This window comes from Ailuropoda melanoleuca, chromosome 5, assembly GCF_002007445.2.
Source record: "Ailuropoda melanoleuca isolate Jingjing chromosome 5, ASM200744v2, whole genome shotgun sequence".
NCBI classification, from domain to species: domain Eukaryota; kingdom Metazoa; phylum Chordata; class Mammalia; order Carnivora; family Ursidae; genus Ailuropoda; species Ailuropoda melanoleuca.
The window spans coordinates 105,984,240-106,009,144 of record NC_048222.1 but is presented as its reverse complement, the minus strand read 5'-3'; the positions used below and the strand labels follow the sequence as shown (position 1 = coordinate 106,009,144).

Sequence of the window (24,905 nt, the reverse complement as noted above, 5' to 3'; positions counted from 1 at the left end):
CTTTCATTGAGCCAATATTTTTAGTCTACCTAAAAATATTATGTGTCAACTTAGAAATTAATATTTTCCCAGGCATCCTCAGGGGAATTGTAAGTAGTTTATACATAGCTTCCCTCACAGGGGTCTATTTGTATTGAACAGAAATCTTCCAAAAGTCTCACAACGAGTTGGGCAATTCATGCTAATTAGTGCTAGCGCCTGTCCCTGCATTGTTAATAATCCCCTTCCTGATTTCAGACTGATTCTGTTTTTCTTTCTGTTGCTTATATCCTCATTGCTAAGTTTCTTTTATCATTATTATGGGGAGAACTAGATTTCAATAAAAATTTCACTCTAATGACACCTTATTTGTCTAGTTAAACACAGGTTTTCTAACACCTTGAGTCGCCCTGTCCCAGAACATGGATTTGTCTTCCCTTCTGTATTCCCATCTCACTTCCAACATTAATGAAATGAAGCTAACTGCTAAGGTAGGAAACAAGTTACCGCCATAAGCTAGCTATAAATAAAGACAAAGCAACCCTGGTGGATTGAAGTTCAGGCTTTATGTGCCCCAGGCTGTCACTGGAAGTACATGTACTTGCTCTTAATTTCAGAGGGTGTTGATCTTCCTCATTAAGGAGGACATGTTTTCATTAAAAATGGGATGTTAGGGTGTCAGGAGACCTTTATCTTTCAACAGTTGCAGAAGAAACAATTCTTCGAGAAATACTCAACTCTCTTGAGAAAGACATGCTGAAAGCTATTCTACCTCATCAGGTTTATTAGTAATGAGTACTCCACTTGTCCTTAAGTCCTTATTATTCTTTCTTGAATTTTGTGGCCCCATCTCAATATACTGAAAATGATAGGTTTTCAAATTAGTTCAGTTAACTTTTCCAGTTACTAATAGCTTACTTGAAATTCTAAACTATTTGGTTCAATTGGTCTGTTAACTGCTCTTTTAGCAGTTACCACTCTCATAGACCAACCTGGGTCTTGGCTTAAATTAAGTAAAGGCCAAAAGTAAATTTTTAAAAACTGGTAAAGTCCCAATACAATAAATTCTTTTCTTTTGCCATGAATATCTTCCCCTACCATGGATAAAACAAAACCCTCAGTCTTAGAACTGCACATAACATTCTATTCTCCCAAATTTGAATATCGTATTATACTTAAGCCAAGAAAGTGGTTACTTGTGAGCATGAATCTTTTACTATTAAGCACAGTACGCCAGATAAATGTTGGAAGGTCCACAAAACTCTTAATAGCCAGGGCAATATTTTCTCAAATTTTTATTATTTACAACTGTACCAATTACCCCAACTTTTTGACAAGGTTACACTATGAAGCAATGTAAAACAAGACACTGGAAAATACATTTTAACAGAGCAGTATTTGCATTCTACAAGTATACATGTTCCTACAAAATGTGCTGAAGGGCCTTTAAAGGTTCTGTAGCTCTAGGGTCAACAGTTACATACACAATTGTAAAGTTATCTTGAAGATGATGATGCCATTTAGTGGAATAATTCAGAAAAGTAACTGACGCATCTCCACACTCCTTTGGAAAGCAGAAGCAATGCTCAAAATGCCTGTCCTAAAACTCTGCTTTATAGGATCAGCCTCACCTTCTGTCGGAAAAAAACTAACTTCAAATTATTAAATTAAAAAAGAAAAATTTTAACTTAACTCTGCTCCATAATTACTGCAGATGAGTTATTAAAATTCCAAACTTATGTAATATTATCATAGAATATGGCATTTTTCTCAAGAAAGCCACAAGTTGGATCTGAGCTTACGCACTGTAAAACCCAGATGGTCTGCTTAACTACTCAGACATCCCCCAGTTCAAAAGTTAATTGAACTGAAAACTAAAATTTTGATAATTGATACGCTTTGAAGGACTCAAGCAGAAGGATAAATTAGCCTCATGCATGGGGTGTTAATAGACTTGAGAAACCATGACAATTGGTCAGGAAATATTGGCACAGTAGAATAAAACTACACATTTTCTACAGGTTATAGCTAATTACACATTACCTGGACTTCCCATGGTGCTGATGCTTTTCTTTCTCCATTTTTTTACCCACTGATTCAATATTAGTCACTATTTTACCCAGTTTAACTTGCTCTGGAATTTAAAAAAAAGTTTTAATTGTATACTATTTGTTTTCAAGTTCTAAGTGCATTTTTTGAATTAAATTGCAAATCACAGATTTTTTAATAACAAGAGATACAATATTTTTCAAACAAATTACTAACACAAAGATTCTCTAAAAACACATTTGAGTGGTTTTTTTCACCCCATGCTCCTCAGATGTTTTGCAATTACTAAAATTTAGCACTGAAGGTATAGAGTAAATGAACTGCATATATCAGGGAGATAGCTCCCCAAGAAATGTCTTCAATAGCACAGCACACACCGATGAATACCAACAGCCTCATTTATACATATCAGCATTATTATCATCATTATCATCATAAGGCTTAGCTTTTATAGGAGAGTCTGCTATTTTAAAATAATTTAGCAATCATTAGTTAATGTAAATAGGAATATGCATCAACTTGATAGAGTGAGACAAGTCCAGAAAAGGCAAAGCTCTGCTTAAAAAAAAAAAAATCTAGTTCTGAGTCTAAAGAGAAATTTACATAAATATTTTTAAATACCTATTACTTTCTATTTTGTATAGACAATAGAACAACATAGTTTGAAACATTATACCAAAATATTAAGTTGATATTTATGAAGCAGCTTCAAGCCACCAGCTCAGGTTATGTTGAAGATATATTAAAGATACAGGGAACTTATGAAATGAAACCCTCTGCTTTGGAAATATTTACAAACTGGTTGGCGTGTTAAAGCCGACAAATAAAAGAGCACAGTTGACCACATTACGTTACTTTAGATTTAAAATACATAACACAGAATATAAAAATTTTGGAGAAATGGAAAACAGAATGTTAAAATGTATGGACTATTTATAATAAACCAGGGCTGTTGTTTAGCGTTCCCTGCAAATCGTCTCACACTTCGGCCTCAGAACCAGTTCTTGGCACTTTGTTTGTTTCTGGGGAAGCACAGTGCTCACGCTTTTGCGCGGGAGGAAAGCAGCCTACACAAGCTCTGGTAAGTTAAAACGTGCAGAGCCAGGGCTCCACCCTGTATCCCTCCGACCGTAAGTTCCTTCATCACTACTGTCCGCACAGCTCAGGGGCCCTCAGGTGCTTAATCGGGGCAAGAGGGTCATTTCTGCCTTGCTTATTACTTTGGACGGTGACTACAGAGCTCAAAGGACACACTTTATGTAAAGACATTTGGTAGATTGAGAAATATACTGAGATGAAAAAGTAGAGAAGGAATTTACAAGTTTGAATCTTAAAAATATTTGCCATATGCTTAGGGTGTGAATTGCTATACATGGGTTATCATATTTTATTCTCACAAGCACACCATAAGTTAGGTTCTGTTATTCTCCCCATTTCACAGATGAGGAAACTGAAGCAGAGAAAAAGAGATGAACTTCCCCCCAAGGTTACCTAGCTATCAGGAGACGGAGTCAATATTCAAACCCAGGCAGGCAGTCTTTGGAGCCTGCATTATTCATCACTAGGATACTCAATATGCGTATTTATTTTATTTATTTCAGGAATACCTACTTAGTGAAAATTGTTGTGCTAACTCCTAGAGAGGGGAGATGTAGGATATACCGATTCATAAAATGTGACTGCCACTCTTATTGGACAGCATGACTAACAGCAAGGATCACTACAGAAAAACAAAGGAGGAAAAGGATAGGGAGGAAAGGTCCTGAGATGTGTGATCCAGAGACCCAAGAAGTGAATTTTACAATGATGCTAAAGAAAGTAAGTTTGTGTTACCATAATAATTAATAGAGCAAAAGATATGCCCATTTTATTGGGTTTTTTTAAGTTTATTAATTTTTTTAGTAATCTCTACACCCAATATGGGGCTTGAACCCACAATCACAATCTAGCGAGCCAGCCATGCACCCCTAAATGTCCATTTGAAAAAAATCTGTTAAAAACTTGGCCATAATCCACTTAAATGCTAAACTAAAAGCCCCCATGGTAAAATTTAACTAAATCATGTTAGGACTGCATCCCAAATAAAAAAATAAGTATAGTTATATCCCTTAAAGAAAAGAGAGATTTCTAGAAAGGCAGTTAAGGCATATAAAAAATTCAACACTACTTCTAATTAGTCTATTAAACCTTTGAATGGGGAACCAGACTATTGTGTGACTTTGGGCAAATTATATCATCTCAGAGTTCATAACTATTCCCTTTATGTAAAATCTAGTCTCTAAACCAATTACACCAAACTCTAGAATTCAGTTCTGGAATGCAAATTATAAATCACATCTGTTAGAATAATTGGTAAATAAGAGACAAACATGGAGACTGGGAAAAGAAAATGTAGGTAAAACAATAAATATCTGGGGTTTTTGTAATGAAATCAAACACATGGAACATAAGGCATTAAAATTGCCAACCAAAGGACTCTAGTCCTTCACACCATTTACCACACTTTCCTCAGAGTTCAGCTGGAATTGCCCATTCATTCAAGTGGAATCAATCAACCATTCAATTTCCTTCACTTCTTACTATTTCACCTGTCACCGTTGTGGACTCATTTTGCTTTGACTACCTCCAGCTGTTGTGTATGCCCCCCCCCTCTTTCCTTGGCTGCCTTTTCTTTTCTTTTTTCTTTTTTTTTTTTTTTGAAGGGTCCACTAATGTTTATTCATAAAGGAGTCACTTTTATTTTTCAGGTATAATCTACTCTATTTGGTAAGGAAAAGATGCTATAAAGTTCGTTTGCCATACACCTCAATAGTTGTCTCTAAATTTTGGTATACTCATTCTTTTTTTTCTGGTATTACTTTTTTTTCTAATTTTTTATTATGTTATTTTAGTCACCATACAGTACATCATTAGTTTTTGATGTACTGAATTATCATATGGTTTCACTCATTTGTGGAACATAAGGAAGAGCAGGGAGATCAGTAGGAGAAGGAAGGGAAGAATGAAGGGGGGGGGAAGTAAACAGAAGGGGGAATGAACCTTGGCTGCCTTCTAACCATTTACTTGAATGATCTGGGCCGTGACCATGGCTAAATTTATCATCTAAATGTAGGTGCCTCACAAAATCTATATATCTTGCTCAGACACTCTCAAGTGCCAAATCTGAATAACCAACTATTTCTATACATATGTCCCAAAGACATCCCAATTAACATTTCTCTCTCACAATTAATGACACTACCATCCATCCATCTACCTGTAAGTTACTTATACTCATTCCCCCTCAACCTTCTTCATACAATCAATCATTAAATCCCTTCCATCCCTTCCCACACATACTGCCTCAAAGCAGACCTTTACCGTCTCTCCTCTGAACACTAATAGCTTCTTCCCTTGAATTCCTTCCTTCAACCATGATACCCTCCCAATCCATCCTCCTTACTTTCCATAAGTAATCTTTGATTTTCAAATTATGGGATTTTAAATTATCGTCATTGTTTTTAAATTTACTTTCACTGTAATCAGCGAACATGATGCATAATTCCAATTTGAAGTTTACTGACAGTGTGTACTCATTTTTCACAATGTTCCATATTTGTCTGAAAATGTATATTCTCTAGTTGTTCTATATTCATCTAATAAATTAAACTTCTTCATGCAATTGTTTACATCAAATTTTATAAACTTACTAATATATATATGCACACACATATATGTATGTACATATATATATGTATACACACAATTTATTTTTTGCTGGACCATTTTTATAAACTGACATTAATCTGTAAAGGAGAGATTTTCCTCTTTTTCTTTCTTCTCCTTTTTGGGACACGGTAATTCTTTTTTTTTTTTTACTCAGTGTATTATAATCTACTCCCTTCATTATTCTTTTTGATGCTCATAATGCCAAAATCAGCCAGTCAGTTCCTGTACCATTTCAACATATCTCCATTAGTCTCTGAACTACTATTAAGTAAGAGTTCTAGGCTCACTTTGTCCTTTCCCTGTGCCAGACCTGGAATCAGGTTTCCATGGAGCAGTGATCATGATCTCTTCCATGATTACCATTCTCCCCATTCTCTAGTGTTTCTTTATTAGAAAACTCTGATTAGATTTGTGTTATAAGTTCTCAATATACTCTCTAGAGCTCTTAATCTTTCATATTGTCCATCTCTTTGTGCTTCCCTTTGTAAATTTCTTAAGACACCCTTTCTAGTTTACTAATTCTATCTTCAGCTCTATTAAATCTATATTTAAAAACTTGTTGGGGCGCCTGGGTGGCACAGCAGTTGGGGGTCTGCCTTCAGCTCAGGGCGTGATCCTGGCATTATGGGATCAAGCCCCACATCAGGCTCCTCTGCTGTGAGCCTGCTTCTTCCTCTCCCACTCCCCCTGCTTGTGTTCCCTCTCTCGCTGGCTGTCTCTATCTCTGTCAAATAAATAAATAAAATCTTTAAAAAAAATAAAAAATAAAAATAAAAACTTGTTAAATTTCTTATTTAAATTATTATATATTTATTTCTAGGAGTTCCTTAACTGCTTTATCAAATCTTCCTGAACACTTTCATTGTCTCTAGTTCATTCATATTTTTATACTTTACTTTTTAAACATATTAAGCTTACTCATTTTCTATTCTATTCTATCAGACAATTCTATTATCTCTGGACTTTGTAAGTCTAATTGCATTTTGGAGGAACTGGAGGGCTAAGTGTCTCACTCAGAGTGACTATTTCTTCATGCATTTAAAAATTTTAATTGTAAACTTATATTCTGTAGGAATGGGAGTTATCTGCAACCCAGGATTAAGATCCATTTCTCAAGAAATAATTTGTTTTTCCTCCAGGCAGTTGAGGGAACTTTCAATTCATAATAATGTCAAACTAATTTCTCACTTAGGGATTTTTGAAATACTGGTAATATGGATTTTGATTCAATCCCAGGTGAGCTTTTTTGTGGTTGTAAATCATAAGGGGAAAGTTCTTGTATTTCCCTCACTCAGGGCCAAGGCAGAGACCATCAGCTTTCTCTGCCATTTCCTTCTTACAAAGCAAGGCTTTTTATTTTCCGGGTTTAGTCTTTGATTAACAGCATCACCTTTTGAGGGGTCTCAGATTTGGGGAAGTCTCTGACCTGACTTCCCATCTTGCAAGTGCGATAGTTATTTTCTGTATGCTTCCTTGCCCATGCAAGGTGTGACGGTAGCTGCGAGCTACCAGAAATATGCAGAAAATACCAGGAACAAAAGCTGGATTCTGCCCTGAGTTTAGATCTGTTCTTCTGGTTTTTTTCATTTTGGATTCTCAAGTGTTCAATTCTAAAAATGTGTTTAATGAAGGAATGCCTGGTACACTTTTCCCCATTTTGTTAGCCATTCACATTTTAAGACTCAGCTCTTTGGTATATCTTAACATGGAAACAATTCACAACACTCATCGTTTACTTGGCTCACCTCCTCATTACTTTGTTAATGATGTGAACTTAATTTATACCCCTTAAATCTTTGGCATTTCATTACAATATTGAACACATTCATCAAACATTTGTTATATGAATCAATAAATAAAATACTGAACATCTCTTATTCAGTTACATAAAATTTTTAATATTACTAGTTTATGCTTGCCAATGTAAAGGATTAATTTTAACTTTTTTTTCTCAGATATTACACACACTATTGTTCTCCTTCAAATGATCCTCATTTCTCCCCTAACTTTCATAAAGAACCCTTATTTCTTCCTCTTCCACAAAAACAAGCAAGCAAGCCCAGGAGCTCTAATTCAGGTGGCTAAAGCAGCAAATCTTAAATCGTTAAGTTAGACCAGTGGAAGTAACTAGGAACTAGTTTTCTAGAATTTAGAGCTTTAACAATTCAGAAATTGGATACTGTACAAGGGAATGTATTCCCCATCACAGGTCTTTCCTGGCAGAGACTGGACAGGAACTTTCCAGAAAATATTAAGGAATTTTATATCATGAAAACAGTTGGGCTAGAAGAATGTTAAGGTCTCTTCAACACAGAGACTTAATAATACTAAGCAAGTGCTTCACATAGGCTAAATCCAGATCCTATTCATTCAAAAAATGAGATTTCGGGTTTTGTATATTGAGCGATTATAAAATGCCTTTCTCACCTTTCACTCTTTTTTTTTAAGACTCACTGTTTAAATTATATTCAATTTCATATGAATTATAATAAAATTTAAAACTTAATGTTGCAAATTTATAGACAGATTCATTAGTCAAGAATGACAGATTGCAATTTACTGACATTTCACATCCTAGTGTGTGGGCTGGGTGGATGTCATATGATTTTCTACTGTTGGAATTTCTAGCACATGTGTGTTATATAGAATGCCAATTCCTCCCTAGATTGTGAACTCTTTCATGGTCTCTTGAGGACAGGGATTGTGTTTTTATCCAACATCCACTTATTCAATCATTAATTCAACAAATATTTACCAAATGCTTCTAATGTGACAGGCAGTCGGCTAGGCACCAGGGATGCAAGACACAATGTAGGGATTATGAAGGCCATGTCCTAGGGAACTCAATTAACTGAATAATTAATTACACAAATAATTGGGTAGTTCTGAATGCAGTATTATGAAAATCTATTTCCAATTGCTCATTCATTAAGGACAAGGAATTATGAGGCTATTGGTGGACAGTTAAAGGGAAAGATGGAAGTGGAAGCAAGATTTCCCTGTTTTGAAGGAATAAAGTTATTGGAGATAATAAATGTAGACTCTCCCTTTGAAAAGTGCGGTTTGAAGGAGAGGAGAAAGGTGACATGACCATCACAGAGACATAAGTTTGAGAAAGAATGTTTTGGTGTCAATATATTTTTAAGATGGAGAGTCTTTAGGATACTTTTATACGATAGGAAAGGAGAAGATATAGACATAAAATAAAGAAATAATATGTAATAGATGAGGTAGGTTCTTGGCAGGAAGAAAAAGGATGGGATAGAATTTTTAGCCACAATCTAGAGAAAATAGGTATTTTCTTCTAAAAGAAGGTGATTAAGTTTTAGGTAGCTATGAATAAGTTTCTAGAGAGTTCACCATCAAGATCTTTATTTTCTCCATGAAGTAGGAGGCAAGGTCATTTACTGGGAGAGGGGTATAGAAGTTTAGTACAAAAGTACAGAAGGGGTCTTCAGGAGAGTGGCAAAGATTTGAAATAAATATTAAGTGGGTGGGTAAACAAACTAACCAAGGTCAAATAAAAGGCTTTAACTTTGATAACCTCTCATTCAGTCATCACCACAGCTATCATTTAAAAACTTCTCTTTGCTTTACAGGAAAATGTTTAAACTGACCATCTACACATACTGTTTGTACTTCCTTACCCCACTTACCCTGGTCCACTCCCAATACGGTTTGCACAGTCACTGTATCAAGGACACAATGACTTCCGCACTATCATGCTCACTGGATAAATCTCTGTCTGCTTTTCCTGGGCCTTCAGCTGCACACGATGGCAATGGTGTACACTCTCCTGTGAAGGGATTACATGACCCTTTCTTCTGGTTTTGCTCCTATGAAAACCAGGCTGCTCATTTTCAATCTCCTTTGCGGACTCATCCTCTTCTATCAAACCTCTAGAGAATGGAGTGCCTTGAGCCTCTACCATAGCCCTTTTACATCAACATCACTCATTCCTTAGGAGACTAGATCCAGCTCCTTGGACCAATTACGTCCACACACCAATGACTAAAACTTTATTCTCTATACCACGCCTGTCCTCAAAATTTCACTCATGTATACAATTGTCTTCCATGTGAACTTGCATGTTGATAAGCATCTCAAATATATTTAAGAGAACTCTTTATTTCATCTCCCCAACTGTTCTTCCTTGTATTTCTCATGTTTGTAAATGATACCATCATACAGCCACCCATTCAAATCAGAAACTCATTACTTATCACTAAGATATATTCCCAATTTGCCCATTTCTCTCCAATTCCATTAATACCACAATTGCCACTATAATGCTGCATTAAAAACCAAGCCAAAAATCAGTGGATTATAAGCTTAGAGTTTTCTTGCTCACCGTTCCTCCACTTAGCCAGAGCAGCTCTGAGTCAGCTGCCTTAGATGGGCCAGGCTGGAGGGTACATCTACCCAGGGCACAGTCTTTTCATGGCAGACTGAGGAATATAAGAGACAAGTTAAACTACTAATATATTTAAAGATACTGCTTGCATCAAGTCTCCTTACCTTCTGTCGGCCAAAACAAGCACAGGGCCAAACTCACAATCAGTGGGTAAGGAAACCATCGTCCAATTCAAGGTAGGAGTGGAAGAGAATGAATATGTGTTGAAAAATAACCCAATCTAAGCCAACATTATCTTTTGCCTGGACTGAAAAATATCTTTCTGGTTATCTATTTCCCTCTAGCCTGTATTACTTCATTTTACACATAGAGGTCAATGTATCTTGTTAAAATGGAAATCTGTTCATAACACTTGCCTTAAAACCATTCAATCACTTTCCACCACTCTTAAAACAAAAAATCAGTGCCTTGCCATGACCTACAGGGCTGTACATCATCCGATTCCTGGTCATCTCTCTCACATAATTTCACATCACTATCCTTATTTTCTCTGCCATTACTTTACATCCACAATGGTTTCCCTTCGGGACCTTCAATAAGTCAATTCCTGTCCCGTCTCAAGGCTTTTTCACAGCCTGGATTTCTCTTCATATTGCTACCAGTGAAGAGCTGCAGCTGGCTTCTACCAGCTGTCAATGGTCAATTGTTAAATTTTTAGAAACTTTTGCAGTCTAGATGTTAAACCCCTGGTAGCCTGAAATCAGCTACAGCAATATTACAGCAGCAATATTTACACCATGAAAGCCAGGACATGTTATATCAGGCTTTCCCCCCCCCCCAGAGCACCAGTTTACCAGCACACCACTCATCCTCCTCCCCTTGAGATTGCAGATCAAATATAAGTTCCTCAGAGATGGCTTCATGACATCTGCATCTAAATGTGTCCCCACAGTCTACTATATCACTCAACTTCCTTCCTTGTGATCTTTGTGTTTTGTGATTATCTTATCTGTTTGTATGTTTTTGGTCAATCCTCCCCCAGCTGAATGTAAGCTCCATTTTCACAACTATGCCATCAGTGTCAAGAAGAATGGCTGGCATATAATAGATGCCTAATAAATACCGAATGAATGAATGAATGAAATTTTTTCTGGTATGTTATGAGGCATTTATGAATGGAGACATTTTTATTCCCTTTCTAACTCATACATAGCATTATAAGTCAGAAGCTCAATAAATATTAATCGAATAGGAGAGCCTGGGTGGCTCAATGGGTTAAGCGTCTGCCTTTGGATCAGGTCATGATCCCAGGGTCCTGGGATCGAGTCCCACGCTGGGCTCCCTGTTTAGCGGGGAGCCTGCTTCTCCCCCTCTCTCTGTTGCTCCCCCTGCTTGTGCTCTCTCTCTGTCTCTTTCTGTCAAATAAATGAATAAAATCTTTAAATATATATATATATATATATATATAATGTAATAGTTATGAAAAAGAAGACAAAGACTACAATAACTTCAATAAAGTTTAGGTCAAATTACTCAAGTATAATCAATTCAATATCTACCAGGTACAAATTATTATGTTAACTGATATGATATTTTAGGAATCTGAATCTCATCCTCTAAGTGGGTATACTGCCTTATTTTTAAGGCATCACACAGAGAAGCAGTTAAGATGGCAGAGAGGCTTGAGGGGATATAAATTTGAACTTTATCACCAGTATAACCCTTTGGAAGTTATATCATGTCTCTGAATTCACCTTCCCCATTTGTAAAAATGTGTTTGATGACAATACGTTACCATGAGGATTGGGTGAATAATACATACAAAGTACTTAGCACGATGCCTGGTACATAGTAAATGCTCAATAAAATTAGTGGTGGTAATGGTTATAGTGACATGTCATTGATTATAGTCCATACAGGAGATGAGGCAGACATATAACATGTAATAAAGTGGAGGCTACCTGTGCCATAAAATAAAAATGCGACTAAAATACTCTATCAAGTATGTAAACTTTTAGGAATAGCACAAATATTAAAAACAAAACCCAAAGTCATATTATGCTAAATAAATATTTTTATGCTTAAAACTTTTCTATCAAGCATTCGTTTCTCTCTTATCCAGTCATAAAATACAACAGTATTCATTAAGCCTTTGGCAAATTAGGTAGCATACACTCTTCCCCCAAAAGCAAAATAACGCCAGATATCCCCTAGGGAAAAAGCTGAATCTCTACCAAGTAAACATCATAGCCAAAGGCTTAACGAAATTGCCCAGAAGAAATGTGTTTATATCGATCTTCTTGGGTCACCCTCTCCTACAAAAAATAAAACAAACAACTAAAAAAAAAAAAAAAACACAAACAGCAACAAAAACCAAAGAGTGGCTCCACCGAAATGACTCTTGCAAATCTGAACATTTGCTCGGGCTTACTAGGCTCTGGTCCACCTGATGGAAAAAGACTGGTGTATATCCTTAGTCAGCCCATCCTGATCTTTCCCTTAAACAAAATTGTAACAGGTGTCAGGAGATAATTCTCCATGAATGTTTTTCTGTTTGTGCACTGTCAGGGCTTTCTGAGCAACCAATTCTGGCACCTGTGTTAAAGGATACTTGAATGGCAAACAAGCTAGGGAAGTTAAAGATAGAGGCTCAGGAGAGATTTAGAGGCAACTCCCTTCCAGCCCTGTATTTACATTCCAGAGGAATAGATATAGAGACCTTCACTTCACCTCCTTCTCCCAGAATGGATTCACTTAACATTGAAAAAGACCTTATGCACTTTCTTGTTCTCTTGCATTTCCCCCCCACCCCCGCTTCCTTTCCAGGGAAGTAAAGGCAAATGTGCCCCCAAATAAGCTTAAGATTTATAATCTCTAGAGTTCCTCTTCTGTGGCACTAACGCCACTGTACATGAGGCATGGGGAAAGTGAGGTAAGATGTTCTCTGACTAATTAAAAGTCTGTCTCTGATCCAGAAATCTCACGTTGTTTCTTATCAAGATAGATGTGGATGAATGGATGGATGGATGGATAGAGATAGGTAGATAAAGATATAAAATTTAACATGAGCACGGTTGACATATGCCTTTCCTTCACAGATTGACGGAATTAAAGAACCGAAGGGCAGATGTGTGATTATTCTATCTAGAATTCTGTCAGGTCACCACCCTTCATACCCATTCCCCATGCTCCCTCCTCACTCTACAACAAAGTCCATCTTTAGGTTATGACCTAGAACGCCTCAGCACTATTCTCTTTTAGCTTACAACTGGGCACCCACTAAATTCTTTTGTACTAACCATGCTTTGCAATATCTCTCAAAAGAGTTTTTAAAAACTTGTTAAAAACTTGCTCCTTCAGGCAATGCATCATATCAGAGAGTGTGAGATACTTAAAGGGGGCAGCACAGCCTGAGGCGGCTACTCCACGGCTGGCCTGGGGTAAGCCACTTAGCTTCTCTGAGCCACAGTTTCCTCCTTCTTAAAATCAGGGAATGATACACCTGAGCATTATAAGTTAGACTCTAAGCCATTAAATAAGTTGTAAACGATCTGCATAGAAAGCACTGAGTTTATAAGCACTCAGAAAACAGGGATCTGTTGCTGCTATCATTAATGTTTCTGTGGTCTCTTTTGAGACAAAACATCAATTCCCCAGCACTTGCCTTACCTAGCAGGACTCCTGTACCACTACGGACATCGCCAGAGGGAACCCATTTTCCTTCCCATATTGTCTAACCTAGAGAATATAGGAGACTTCACTAATAACTCCAAATCCCTCTGAACATGTTTCCAAAAAGTGAGGCATAAAAATTCACAAACTGAGCCTCAGAAGCAAGTAAATACATGAGGACACTCCAACATAGGCCCTGAATTCAATTTTGAGAACTCACAGATCCTATGTGACCCTACCTAGAACCCTGTCTGAAGAAGCCTGGGACGGGAGCAATCATCAGGAGTAGGGTTTCAGATATAAAAGACAAACCAGTGCAAAGCTAATGAAATTCCCATGTTAGGAAGAAAAACACAAGCATACATGGGGAAGCCTAAAATACCACAGCCCTTAATCATAACCATTTAGTAACCTTGTCATGGCAAGGATATTCATTTATAATCGTATTCCTCACAGCAGATATTCCTGGGGTGAGAAGGGTGTAATTACCAGGGCAGGGCTGCTAAACATAGAAGGTGGTAACTTTGAGGCATTAGGGAGTGTTTCCAAATGGAGATTGCTTTATTTATTAATTTTTGTAGCATTAATCATGTTGCATCTTGCAATGGTGTTGTCATTTCTCTTGCATGCACACACTGAATTACTGAGCAGTGCTATGCAATGTGTCTCACACGCTCTGGCACTTCTATTTCATACTTCACAGTTTTAGTGTCACTTTGAGGTTTGAAATGTTTCACAGTTATTTGCTATATGTGGGTGCCAAAAAAAAAAAAAGTCAGCCTATATCACTGAAAAAGATACTGCAAGAATAGAAAATGGCTAGAGTCAGATGGGAATGTTTGTTCCATTAACATTCAGAACTTTATCAAGAATCAATTTACTTTTTATCAAAATCTAATTTATGCTTTACAGATGCATGGGTGCATACAATTATTTTGCTCACCACATATACTTCTTATAAAGTTAAATATAAACTTTTATTGATATAGATAAGATTCTATAATTAGAAGGAAATTGAAAACACCATACATCTTTCCTAGCCTACGACTTGCCCATATGCTCTAACATAACAAACCCCAAATCCTCAATCCAGTCACCTGATCTAATCCAGTATAAATATTGAGTGAATTTCTATGTATATATCTTGACACGTTTCTGTGCGAAAGTCAATCTATTTAAACAAAGATAGAGTGACTTATATCTGCCATAAATATAAATGTGTTAAGACTTATCATATACCGAACAATACATAGAACAACATCTACAAATAAGGACAGGCATTTTCCTACCAATTTTTGTAACGCACTGACACACTTGATGGCTTCCTATTTCTGCACTCTTACTGACGACGCCCTTACTTTACACATACCCACAGCACTTTGGCATATGACCACCCAAATGCCACGTTTGTTTTTATTAACATAATCTGTCTAGTTGTCAACCACAAAATTAAATAAATAAACAAACAAATAACAAACATGTTAAGATACGAAAAAACGAAGCTTTTCACACAAGAGAAGTGTCTAGAATAAGCATTTGGCACAAATCAAGCACTAAGTAAAGATGTGTCCTCTTCCTTTCCTTGTCTTTCCAACTGCACAAGATGCCTTCTCCAGTTTAAATGTCTGGTTTGTTTCATTACAAATAGAATCTGAGAGCCTGGTAAGCATGAGAAGAAAGCAAAAAGAGAAATAAGCAAATACAGATGGAAACTCAAGTAGTGACATGTTTAGCTTGCTCTGGATACTGCTTGAATGATTTTTTCCCCCTCATAGGAAGAGGGAAGTTATGCCTACTATGTGGCTATCTGAAAGAAAACGATTAATTGCTAGAAAGTAAGACAGGAACTTTTCCATATAGCCCTTAACAGAGAAACAGATGATGACTAACAATGCTGAAACGTTGCAAGCACTGCACAAAGTCCAAAGGGTCTATTCCAATTTCAAATGTTCCAACAGGAACGCAGGCTAATCCTCAAACTGGGTATACACAAATAGAGCCAAACTCCACAAAATGGACCATGGGCACAAGAAAAGCTGATCACCACAGAATGCTAGCATGGTCTGCTCTGTGTTCCCAACTTAAACTAAACTCTAACTTGGCAAGGCCACACTAAGCATGCAAAACTGTCTGTATTTATTATATTTGACAACTGCAACTTTTTCTCTAAATGCATGACAATTAAATCCATAGCAGCAACAACAACAAAATTTAAAAACATACAACTTCTTAATTATAAGATATAAGACTACTAGAAAGCAATAATGTAACAGTGTTTAAAAGGTTTCGATTGGTTACCTCTGTTAGCTACCTAAAATGGATATCCTGACCCTGGATTTATTATTGCCCCGCAGTACAGACATTGTATTGAACAGCCTCATGATATTAACAAAAACGTCCTCACAATAAATTAATTGCAATTCATGTTAAAATTAACATTTCCCAGTGGCATGTTTAGAACTAGGTGGGGAAACAAAGTGGAAGAAATGGATCACAAAATACATCCCAGAACTTTGTAACTATCACAAATTCCTAAAAAAAGATATTAGTTTAGACAGTGGGCCAAGTCTCTAACTGGTCTCTAAAGAGACTGATAGGGCCTTCAGTCAACTGTGCTTTGTTTTACACTATAGTTGTAAACATGTTGCTTTCTGTGTATGTGAATTTCTGTCAGATGCTGTGGGGTTAACAAAAGTGATAAAATACATGGTCTGAGCCATCATCAGAGCTAGAGAACACCTTATACAGAATAAGAAGTAATTTTGACAAATATTTAGAAAGTAATGATTCAGAGTATTCTTGAGAATGTCAAGGGGAAAAGGAGTACTGTTAATGGGAAAATCAGACTATGATTAACTATTGAGTAGCTGAGGCAGTTCTGATTAAAATGTTAGAATATGGGGTGCCTGGGTAGCGCAGTCGTTAAGCATCTGCCTTCGGCTCAGGGCGTGATCCCGGCGTACCGGGATCGAGTCCCACATCAGGCTCCTCTGCTGGGAGCCTGCTTCTTCCTCTCCCACTCCCCTGCTGTGTTCCCTCTCTTGCTGGCTGTCTCTCTGTCACATAAATAAAAATAAAATCTTTAAAAAAATAAAATAAAATAAAATGTTAGAATATGAGAGAGAATTCGTAAGATCTTAACATTCTCTAGAACCCTCTATTTCACAACTCCAACTACCACTTATGACACTGAGAATGCCTTTCTTGTGTATAAGCACAACAAAGGTAACTTCCCAAATGCATGGTATTTGTGAAGAACACGCAAAGTTGGAGTACAAGTCCCCAATTTTCCAATCTTTTTTGCGCACTACTATCAGTACAAAAATTTTGGAGCAGGGATTCCAATATATGTAAAGTTGTTTATCTATAAATTACATTTGTATTCAACTTTATTAACATGTACATTATAAAACAAAAATAGACTTTTTAATCAGAACATATAGCAAAATATAAACAGGAGCTTCTATTCCTATACAATCAGATAACGTCTTTCTCAACCCTTGGAGGAAGCGCTCCCTATTATAACACCACTGGATTAGAGTAGGGGTTGGCAAATCACAGCCAGGACCAAATTCAGCCCATCACCTATTTCTACAAACAAAGTTTTATTGAAACACAGCCACACTCACATGTTTACCTACTGTCTATGGCCACAAAAACAGAGATCAGTAATTGTGACAGGCACCATATGGGCCATGAAGCCAAAGATTTGTACCATCTGAACTTTTATAGAAAAAGTTTGCTTCTGCCCCCAGATCAGGAATAATTTCAAAGTACCTAAGAAGGGAGAGTTCTGCAGATAGAGCAGTAAGACTGAGCATGTGAAACAGATGGAAAGAAAAAGACACAAGTGACAAATCTACAAGGGATGCCAATCAAGTTGCAAAACAGGCACAGGAGAGGAATCCCTCCCAGAATAAAACTGTTAGGGTAAGACTGACCACAGCATCACAGAGCATGAAAATAGAATTCAAATACTGGTGAAAACAAAACATAAATCAAAGGTATAGAGGGATTGTTTATTTTTCAAAACTGATATTTCTTATAATACTTCAATCAGGAGGCAGGCATTTCTCTCCATCTCAGCCCAACTTTAGTTGGCACACCTTTTAGATCTATGTCAGCACTCACCACAAGTTTCACATTAGGGGCCAACAAAATATTTAAGATATCAATGGTCAAAAGTTATGATTTAACATGAAGGATGAATAGCACAGATACAAATTTAATCTCTCTCTCACACACACATATTCACACACTTAATTCTAGTACTAGCATCCTCTAGCAAATATCATAATATTCGTTTGGCTGTGGAGGGGGGATTCGGAGTCTGCTTGTCCCTCTTCCTCTGCGCCTCCCCCTGCGCGTGCGCTCTCTGTCTCTCTCTCTCTCAAATAAATAAATAAAATATTTTTAAAATGTTTCAAGATGAAGTAGAAAGAACACTGGACTAGGCGTCTTAGAAATTTGGTTCTAGTCACAGTTGGTGTGACAAAGTAGCTTTATTGACTTGAGTCAATAAAATCACTGAACCTCTTTCGTTTCTCTTTCAGCATAATGATGGGTTAGAGCAGCCGACAACACCTTATTTAGCTCTAAAAGCCAGTGACAAGATCACATTGAAAGATATAGCAAATCTTTTAAAACATTATTCAAGTCAAGTGTTATAAAATGGGACTGGAGGGTCAAACCCAGACACAGACATACACTGGGGGGGGCGGGAAGGGGGGGCATACAATGTTCAAGATGTTGAATCAGAGTGTGTCTGGATGGGTGTGCTTTCTCTAGCTTGCCATAGACTCCATTCCTCCCATTGATCACACTGGCTGCTGATCTTAGAAGGGCATTTAAGTTTGTAACCCATAATTTAAAGGAATTATAATTCTGTTGTCATTTCAATACCTGGGGTAATTTTCCTGTACATGAAAAACAGAAGTACTACTGTTACCAAACAGCACTTTAGAACACATAATGAGAAGGTACCAAGCTTCTACCAATATCCTTGAATTCTTTTTCATTCAGAACACAATGTAGTGCAGTGACAAAAACACTGTATTTTAGATACAAAAAAACTTGGGTTCCACTCTTTTGTTTACCACTAAAAAGACCTTTGACCTTGGGTGGCAATTCACTGGGCCTCTCTGGACCTCTGCTTTCTTATTCGTAAAATGGAGATGGGGTGGTTAGACTAAATTGCACCTGATGTACATTTTATCTTGCAATTCTGCAATTCTATGAACAGTCAATTTCATTGTTTTGACCTTATTTCCTAGAACTTTGGGGAAGCTACAGGCCTCTGGAAATAAACAGATTTATCTAGGCTAAAGGAGGAAAAGATGCGGAACACTCTAGTCTGATAAAATCAAAATGCAGCAATAGATGAACAAAAAGAGTAGTCATTTCCTGCAATGTACACGGCAGTAAATAAAATAATGGAAAAACCCTCACTAAAACACAGAGCCAACATAGCCTGAAAATTCTTTAGCAGTAATGCAAAACCAGTCTAACAGTGATAACATTAGGCTGTGAATTAAAAACACTGTTTATAGTCCCTGTTGTGCCATTTATTTGTGACTTTAGCTTCTTATTTAAACACATTGAGCCTCAAATTCCTTATTTGCTAAAAAGAGGGAATAATAATGCTTTGAGACTACAAATGTATGTGCAGAGAATGTATACATGTTACAATAGACATATACTGTTTGTAACATTTGTCTCAAGTTCCTAAGGGTTAGAAGAGGCAAGCCACTATGGGTCCTAAGCACCCCTGATAACTGTATTGGGTGCTAAGAACGCCAGATTCTAGAAGTTTTTGCTCTTTACCCAGATTGTTCTCAGGGTTGTGTTTGCAGCAAGCCAACCCTGAGGAGGTAATGCCTCTCCCAGGACAGAGCGCGCGCCTTCTCTAAAGGCCATAGAGTCCCCCAAGCTCACATCTCTCGGCAGGAACACAAACCCACCACATGAACAGCATCCACGTGAGCCCTCCGCGTGGCCACCATGGGACTTGGGGGCCACGGACAATGCTACAGACACGAAGCTCAGCCTGAGTGAGGCACCATGAGTAACAAAATCGTGTCTCTGACAGGTCCTGATTCTGTCTCCTGCCTGTAGCCATGAAACCATGGAAGGCTAAGTTTTTAGCTTGTAAGTAGGGGGAAGGAAATCTCAGACCTTTCAGAGACTCTGTGAAGATGCTTCCTAAATTCATGATTGCTGGATGAATGCAAATTAGGGTACTTTGTCTGCATTTCATTTCCTTTCCTTAGTAGAAATCTAAGGTGAGTGTACTGCCTAGTCTTAGGAGAATAAAGAGTGCTATATTTTAATCCAGAACCAGGAAGAGAATTTGTGTGGTGTTTATGATCTTCCTTCTTCCTGGTTCTCACAAATTGTCATCTGTTAGGTAACTCACTGCACTACCATCAACATCCCATCCTGGCAACCACTCAATATTACCAGTGACAAATGCCAGCACCTCACTTCTTTCTTCTTTCCTCAGTCAGAATTTTTCCTGTACTCAAAGCTAAGATCTTATAGCCTCACTACTAAGGGTCTGATCCTGAGCTAATCCTAGAGCTGCCACGCTAATTATAAAGCAAGTTATTGTAATGTTATCTAGCAACAATACCCAAAATATATTCTCTTTGTGGAAACCTTACAAATAATACTTCTGTGTCTTAATTGCACTTGAAATTGTTACAGAAAATAGGTATAGCTGAAAAGACCGTAAAATTGCTTAGGATTGTAAACAGGAACTTAGAGATTTAAGTGCCACCTCTACTATATTTTGTCAGAATGTAAATATAATTGCAGGTGCTTAGAAAAAAAAAAGACAAGTATACCAATAAAAATCTTACATGCTGAACGCCAGGAAAGCAATAACACTTCTATTATAAGCCATTTTATGTGATAATTGCCTTTTGAGAAATAGAGATAGGGATATTATCACTAACAAAAAGGCTTTAAAGAAATGCAAATTCCTGATTAGGATCATTTTCAAGTGAGGTAAACAGCTATTTGTAAATGATTATTTCTTTCTTTGTTTTCTCACCAGCTCTTAGCTTTCTTCACATTTTATACCATTACTTGTTTTAGGTAAAATATTTCAAACACCTTGACATACTTTCTCATCTTGCATTAGGAGTCATATTTTTCCTGTGCCTAAGTCTACGTGAAAGGACAAAGGATGGCTCGCCAAACTATTATACGCTGTTTGTCCTCAAATGGATTTGGCAGTCTTTTTGTTGTTTATCTACATAGACTTGCCAATGGTATTAAACGACCAGACAGAACAGGAATCTGACTCATTTGCAGCCAATCACGAGGCTCAAGGCTGTAAAGCTGACCAGTTTTATGACGCATCGCAGAAGCAGAAACCAAGGTGAAATAGAGGATGGAACCTGGCCCCACTCCTAATTAAGACACTTCTGCTAAAAACCCCATTTCCCAGTACACTTGATGCCAACATTTGTCACAGTTGCTTCCGAGCAGTAAGTAGTTAAGGTTTTATTAACTCTTGAAAACCACGTGAGACACGAAACTCTAAAACTAGATGACACACTTGCGCACCAACGTAGCTTCGAGACATTTACATAAAACTAGAACATTAGTTTTCAAATATCCACCAGGTAAACGTATCATACTAAGCTTTAGATTTCCTACCAAGTGTGGTGTTTGAATATGATCTGTTGACTGAGGGGAACTAAAGGAAGGGAGGGAGCACAACCAACACCTTCATATTTCCAAGAAAATTCTCTTTTTGCAACAGTGTTTTGTAATTGCTTTGCAAGGATAAGACGGCCGTCAGCTCTTCCACATCGGCATATACACATATGTATGTATTCCTATGAGTCCTTCACTGAGCCTCTAATAACATGCTTAGTATTTCATCATTTGTTTTCACACAGAAATCTTATTTGGTCCTCACAGCAATCTAGTCAGTGGTCATTTTTATCACTGCCATTAACAGAATAGGAAACTCAGGATCCAACATGTGAAATAATTTGGCCAGAATCATGCAGCAGGAGAACCAGACCTTGATTTTTTTAATTTTCTTTCTGGTGCTCAGACTCCTTCCCCAAGCACATGCAGATCCGCGTACAAACCAGCATTCTGGACTACTTTCAGAGCACAGAAACACAACTGTGAGGTCCTCTTGTCTCACCTGCTCCAGCCACAGAAGCTGCTCCTTTAAGCAGTGCAAGTATGTCCTCATGGACAGCATGTTTCTATCAGTGCTACAAACACAGGAACAAATCTGGGAAGATGTGAAATTCCCTCTAGGTTTAAGAGAATAAACTTTGGAAGCCAACCACAAAAGGAGTGCGACCTCTAGTTACAGTGAAAATCAAGGCCTGAAAAACATTCCTTTGTCAAGGGGAAGAGAGACCCAAATCTATAGATCTGGACAATTAAAATTTCTGTAGGGAATAGAAGCGCTTGGGTGGCTTGGTCAGCTAATCTCCAACTCTTGATTTCAGCTCAGGTCATGAGCTCAGGGTTCTGAGATCGAGTGCTGCATAAGGATCCATGCTGGGTGTGGAACCTGCTTAAGATTCTCTCTCAACCTCTCCCTCTGCCCCTCCCACCCTCTCTAAAATAAATAAATAAATGAAAATAGAAGTGTTAAAAAATTTAAAATAAACTAAAATTGCTGTTAAGAAATATATGATTAGAAAAAGTATATATTCGTTTGATTTTACTACTAATGTCATAAAACTTCTAAATGTAATTATGTCTATAAGTAAATAAATCAGCTGTTAAAGGCAGATTTCAGCAAACTGGGGTTTCAGCTATTGTGATTTTTTTTTTCTCTAAACAAGACAAAAGCACTATGTACAAATTAAAATCAGACTTCATTTAAAAGCCAGGCAAAGAAATGCCTGGCAGTTCTAGCATTGGGTCCTAGAATTACAAACCTTAAAGTGTCATAGCTTGCTAAGTTCTAACTACTCACATAACAATTCTACCTAAGAATCTGTCTAGGAACATCAAGAACACCTTTATAGCCATTCTCGGCAGCTCATTATTGTTGGCCCAGCAAGGTAATCGCATGTCCTCACCTCTTTCACAGAGACCGTCAATCCTTCTCCATATTCTTGCTGCTCCTCCCACTCAAGGAATCCCTCTGTGTTTTCATTTATGAATGTGGTATTGTTAAAAAGGGTTTTCTGGGTAGATGTAGAAACAGTCACCGTTTTCACAAGAAGGGGGAAAAAAAGCACTGCCAAAACTCATCCCAAAGCTAATATCCTAACCTTTAAAATATCTGTGTAACGCTAGCTGGATTTTCATTTTTACAAGCAAAGATAGATTCATTTCCTGGGATTTCTTGAGCTCTCCAATACATTACACAATACACCCCCCCAGATGTCATTTCTTTTTAGGGTGAAATTTCTAAAATGCATCAGGTCTCTGCGGCTTTGGTCAGACAGGAAGGTGAATGCAGCAGCAGTACTGTAATATTTCACTACTGATCCAGACAATCAGTGCTGAATTACCTCGTGGTCACTGCCCAGCATTCTTCGTCTTCATCTACAGGATGCCTCTGTGAGCACCTGTTAAAAATGATGCTGCCCCTTGGGAACATCTTTGGAAGAACAAAGAAAGCTTTCAATTGCTACAGGATATAAATGACAATGGTGTTGTTTTCATTATTATCTAAGATGAATTTGGGCACTTTAAATGTCACCCATCTTTTGAAAGATCATAGTTCTGCATGAAAACAGAATAGCCCTCCAAAGCAGCAAGGATTAGATCCGGTTTATGAGGCAAACTGAGATACAGAGAGAAAGGTGAGTTACTCGAGGTATACAATACATTAGAAGATGTAGCACTGCTTCCACACTCCCAGAGCACTTGGGAGACGCTCATTCCTCCGAGCACCCTAAGCCGCTCCTCATCCCACTGAGAAGGAGGATGTAGCACCATACGTGAGTGGAAAGAGTGCAAACTTTAGAGTCAGAATCCTGGTTCTGCCGTTTGCTATCCATGACAGCAGCTTGGGCCTGGCTCTCTCTGAGCCTGTCTCCTTATCTACAGAATGAAACTAATGACATGCCTACTTTGCAAGATTTTGGATAATGCATAGTGTAATACAGTGTCTAATAAGTAGTAGGTACTCAATATATGCTATTTTTTAGTTCCTCTGTCCTCTCCTCCATTAATTGGTTTTCAATAAAAGAACAGTGGAAACATTTTCAGTTTCTTAAAACCAAAAATTAGCTTGTAGAGATAGAGATTTTCAAGCTTTCATTGAGAAATAAAAAAGCAAAGATCATTTATTTAGAGTGTTACGACCACATATCTCAGTCTGTTTTTAAATGCTACTTAAAGGCCACGCTTAGTGGTTTAGTGTATCTGGAAACCAAGAACTTAAGTAGAAACTGCCATCAACTTAATCACATTGAAGTACTTATGAGCACCTATTAAATATGTGATGGTAACACATTCTATGTCTTCATGAATGTCTCTATAGTGACTGCATGAAACACTTCTTAGATCCATCCTAAGTATAGTCAGAGGACTCACTGGTCCTCTGGAATAGTTAAAAAAAATAATAAAGTGTCTCTAAAATAATGTTTTGATTCATTAAGTGCAATGGGATCAAAACCAGATGGATTTGGCAGCGGACTTGTTCCCCTGGTTCTCAGGCTGTTTCAGAGCTGTGCCAGCTCAGAGAGGAGATGATCAATGTCACACATTCTACACTTCAGGCACTAATAGATCCTTGGCTCCAGGTTTCCCAGTGTTCAGAGGGAATGCCAGCACACACATGCTGTGACAGAATCGTTTTGGAAGCATCCATGCAGACCAGAGAAATGAATAACTGCCTTGGGCACCGAATAGCTCAGGCAACAGCTGTTTCACACCGGACAGTGATTAGGATCGATCCCTTTATTCTGTACAGTGACTGTCACACTTCACAAACATACACACACACACATTCGGTCTTCCTAAGGGTAATACAGGGATCAGCACCTTGTAACAGGAGTATCCACTCAATGGTACATGAAGAGTTTGAAAAACACCAGACTTGCCTAACGCTGGTTAGTAATTTACACACGCACTCACTCTCATACCCATCATTCCATTCTCTGACAGACACGTATAGACGACCTTTCAGGTTCTAAATGAGCCC

The 24,905-nt window shown here is 37.6% G+C and overlaps 1 protein-coding gene across 1 annotated transcript in view; it reads right to left on the bottom strand.

Annotated features, from left to right (window-relative positions):
• IQCM (IQ motif containing M) overlaps window positions 1-24,905 on the bottom strand; it is a 452,018-nt gene that overhangs the window by 322,631 nt on the left and 104,482 nt on the right. Inside the window, 1 exon segment of the mRNA XM_034661734.1 lies at window positions 2,023-2,113. Coding sequence (XP_034517625.1) covers window positions 2,023-2,113 — 91 coding nt within the window.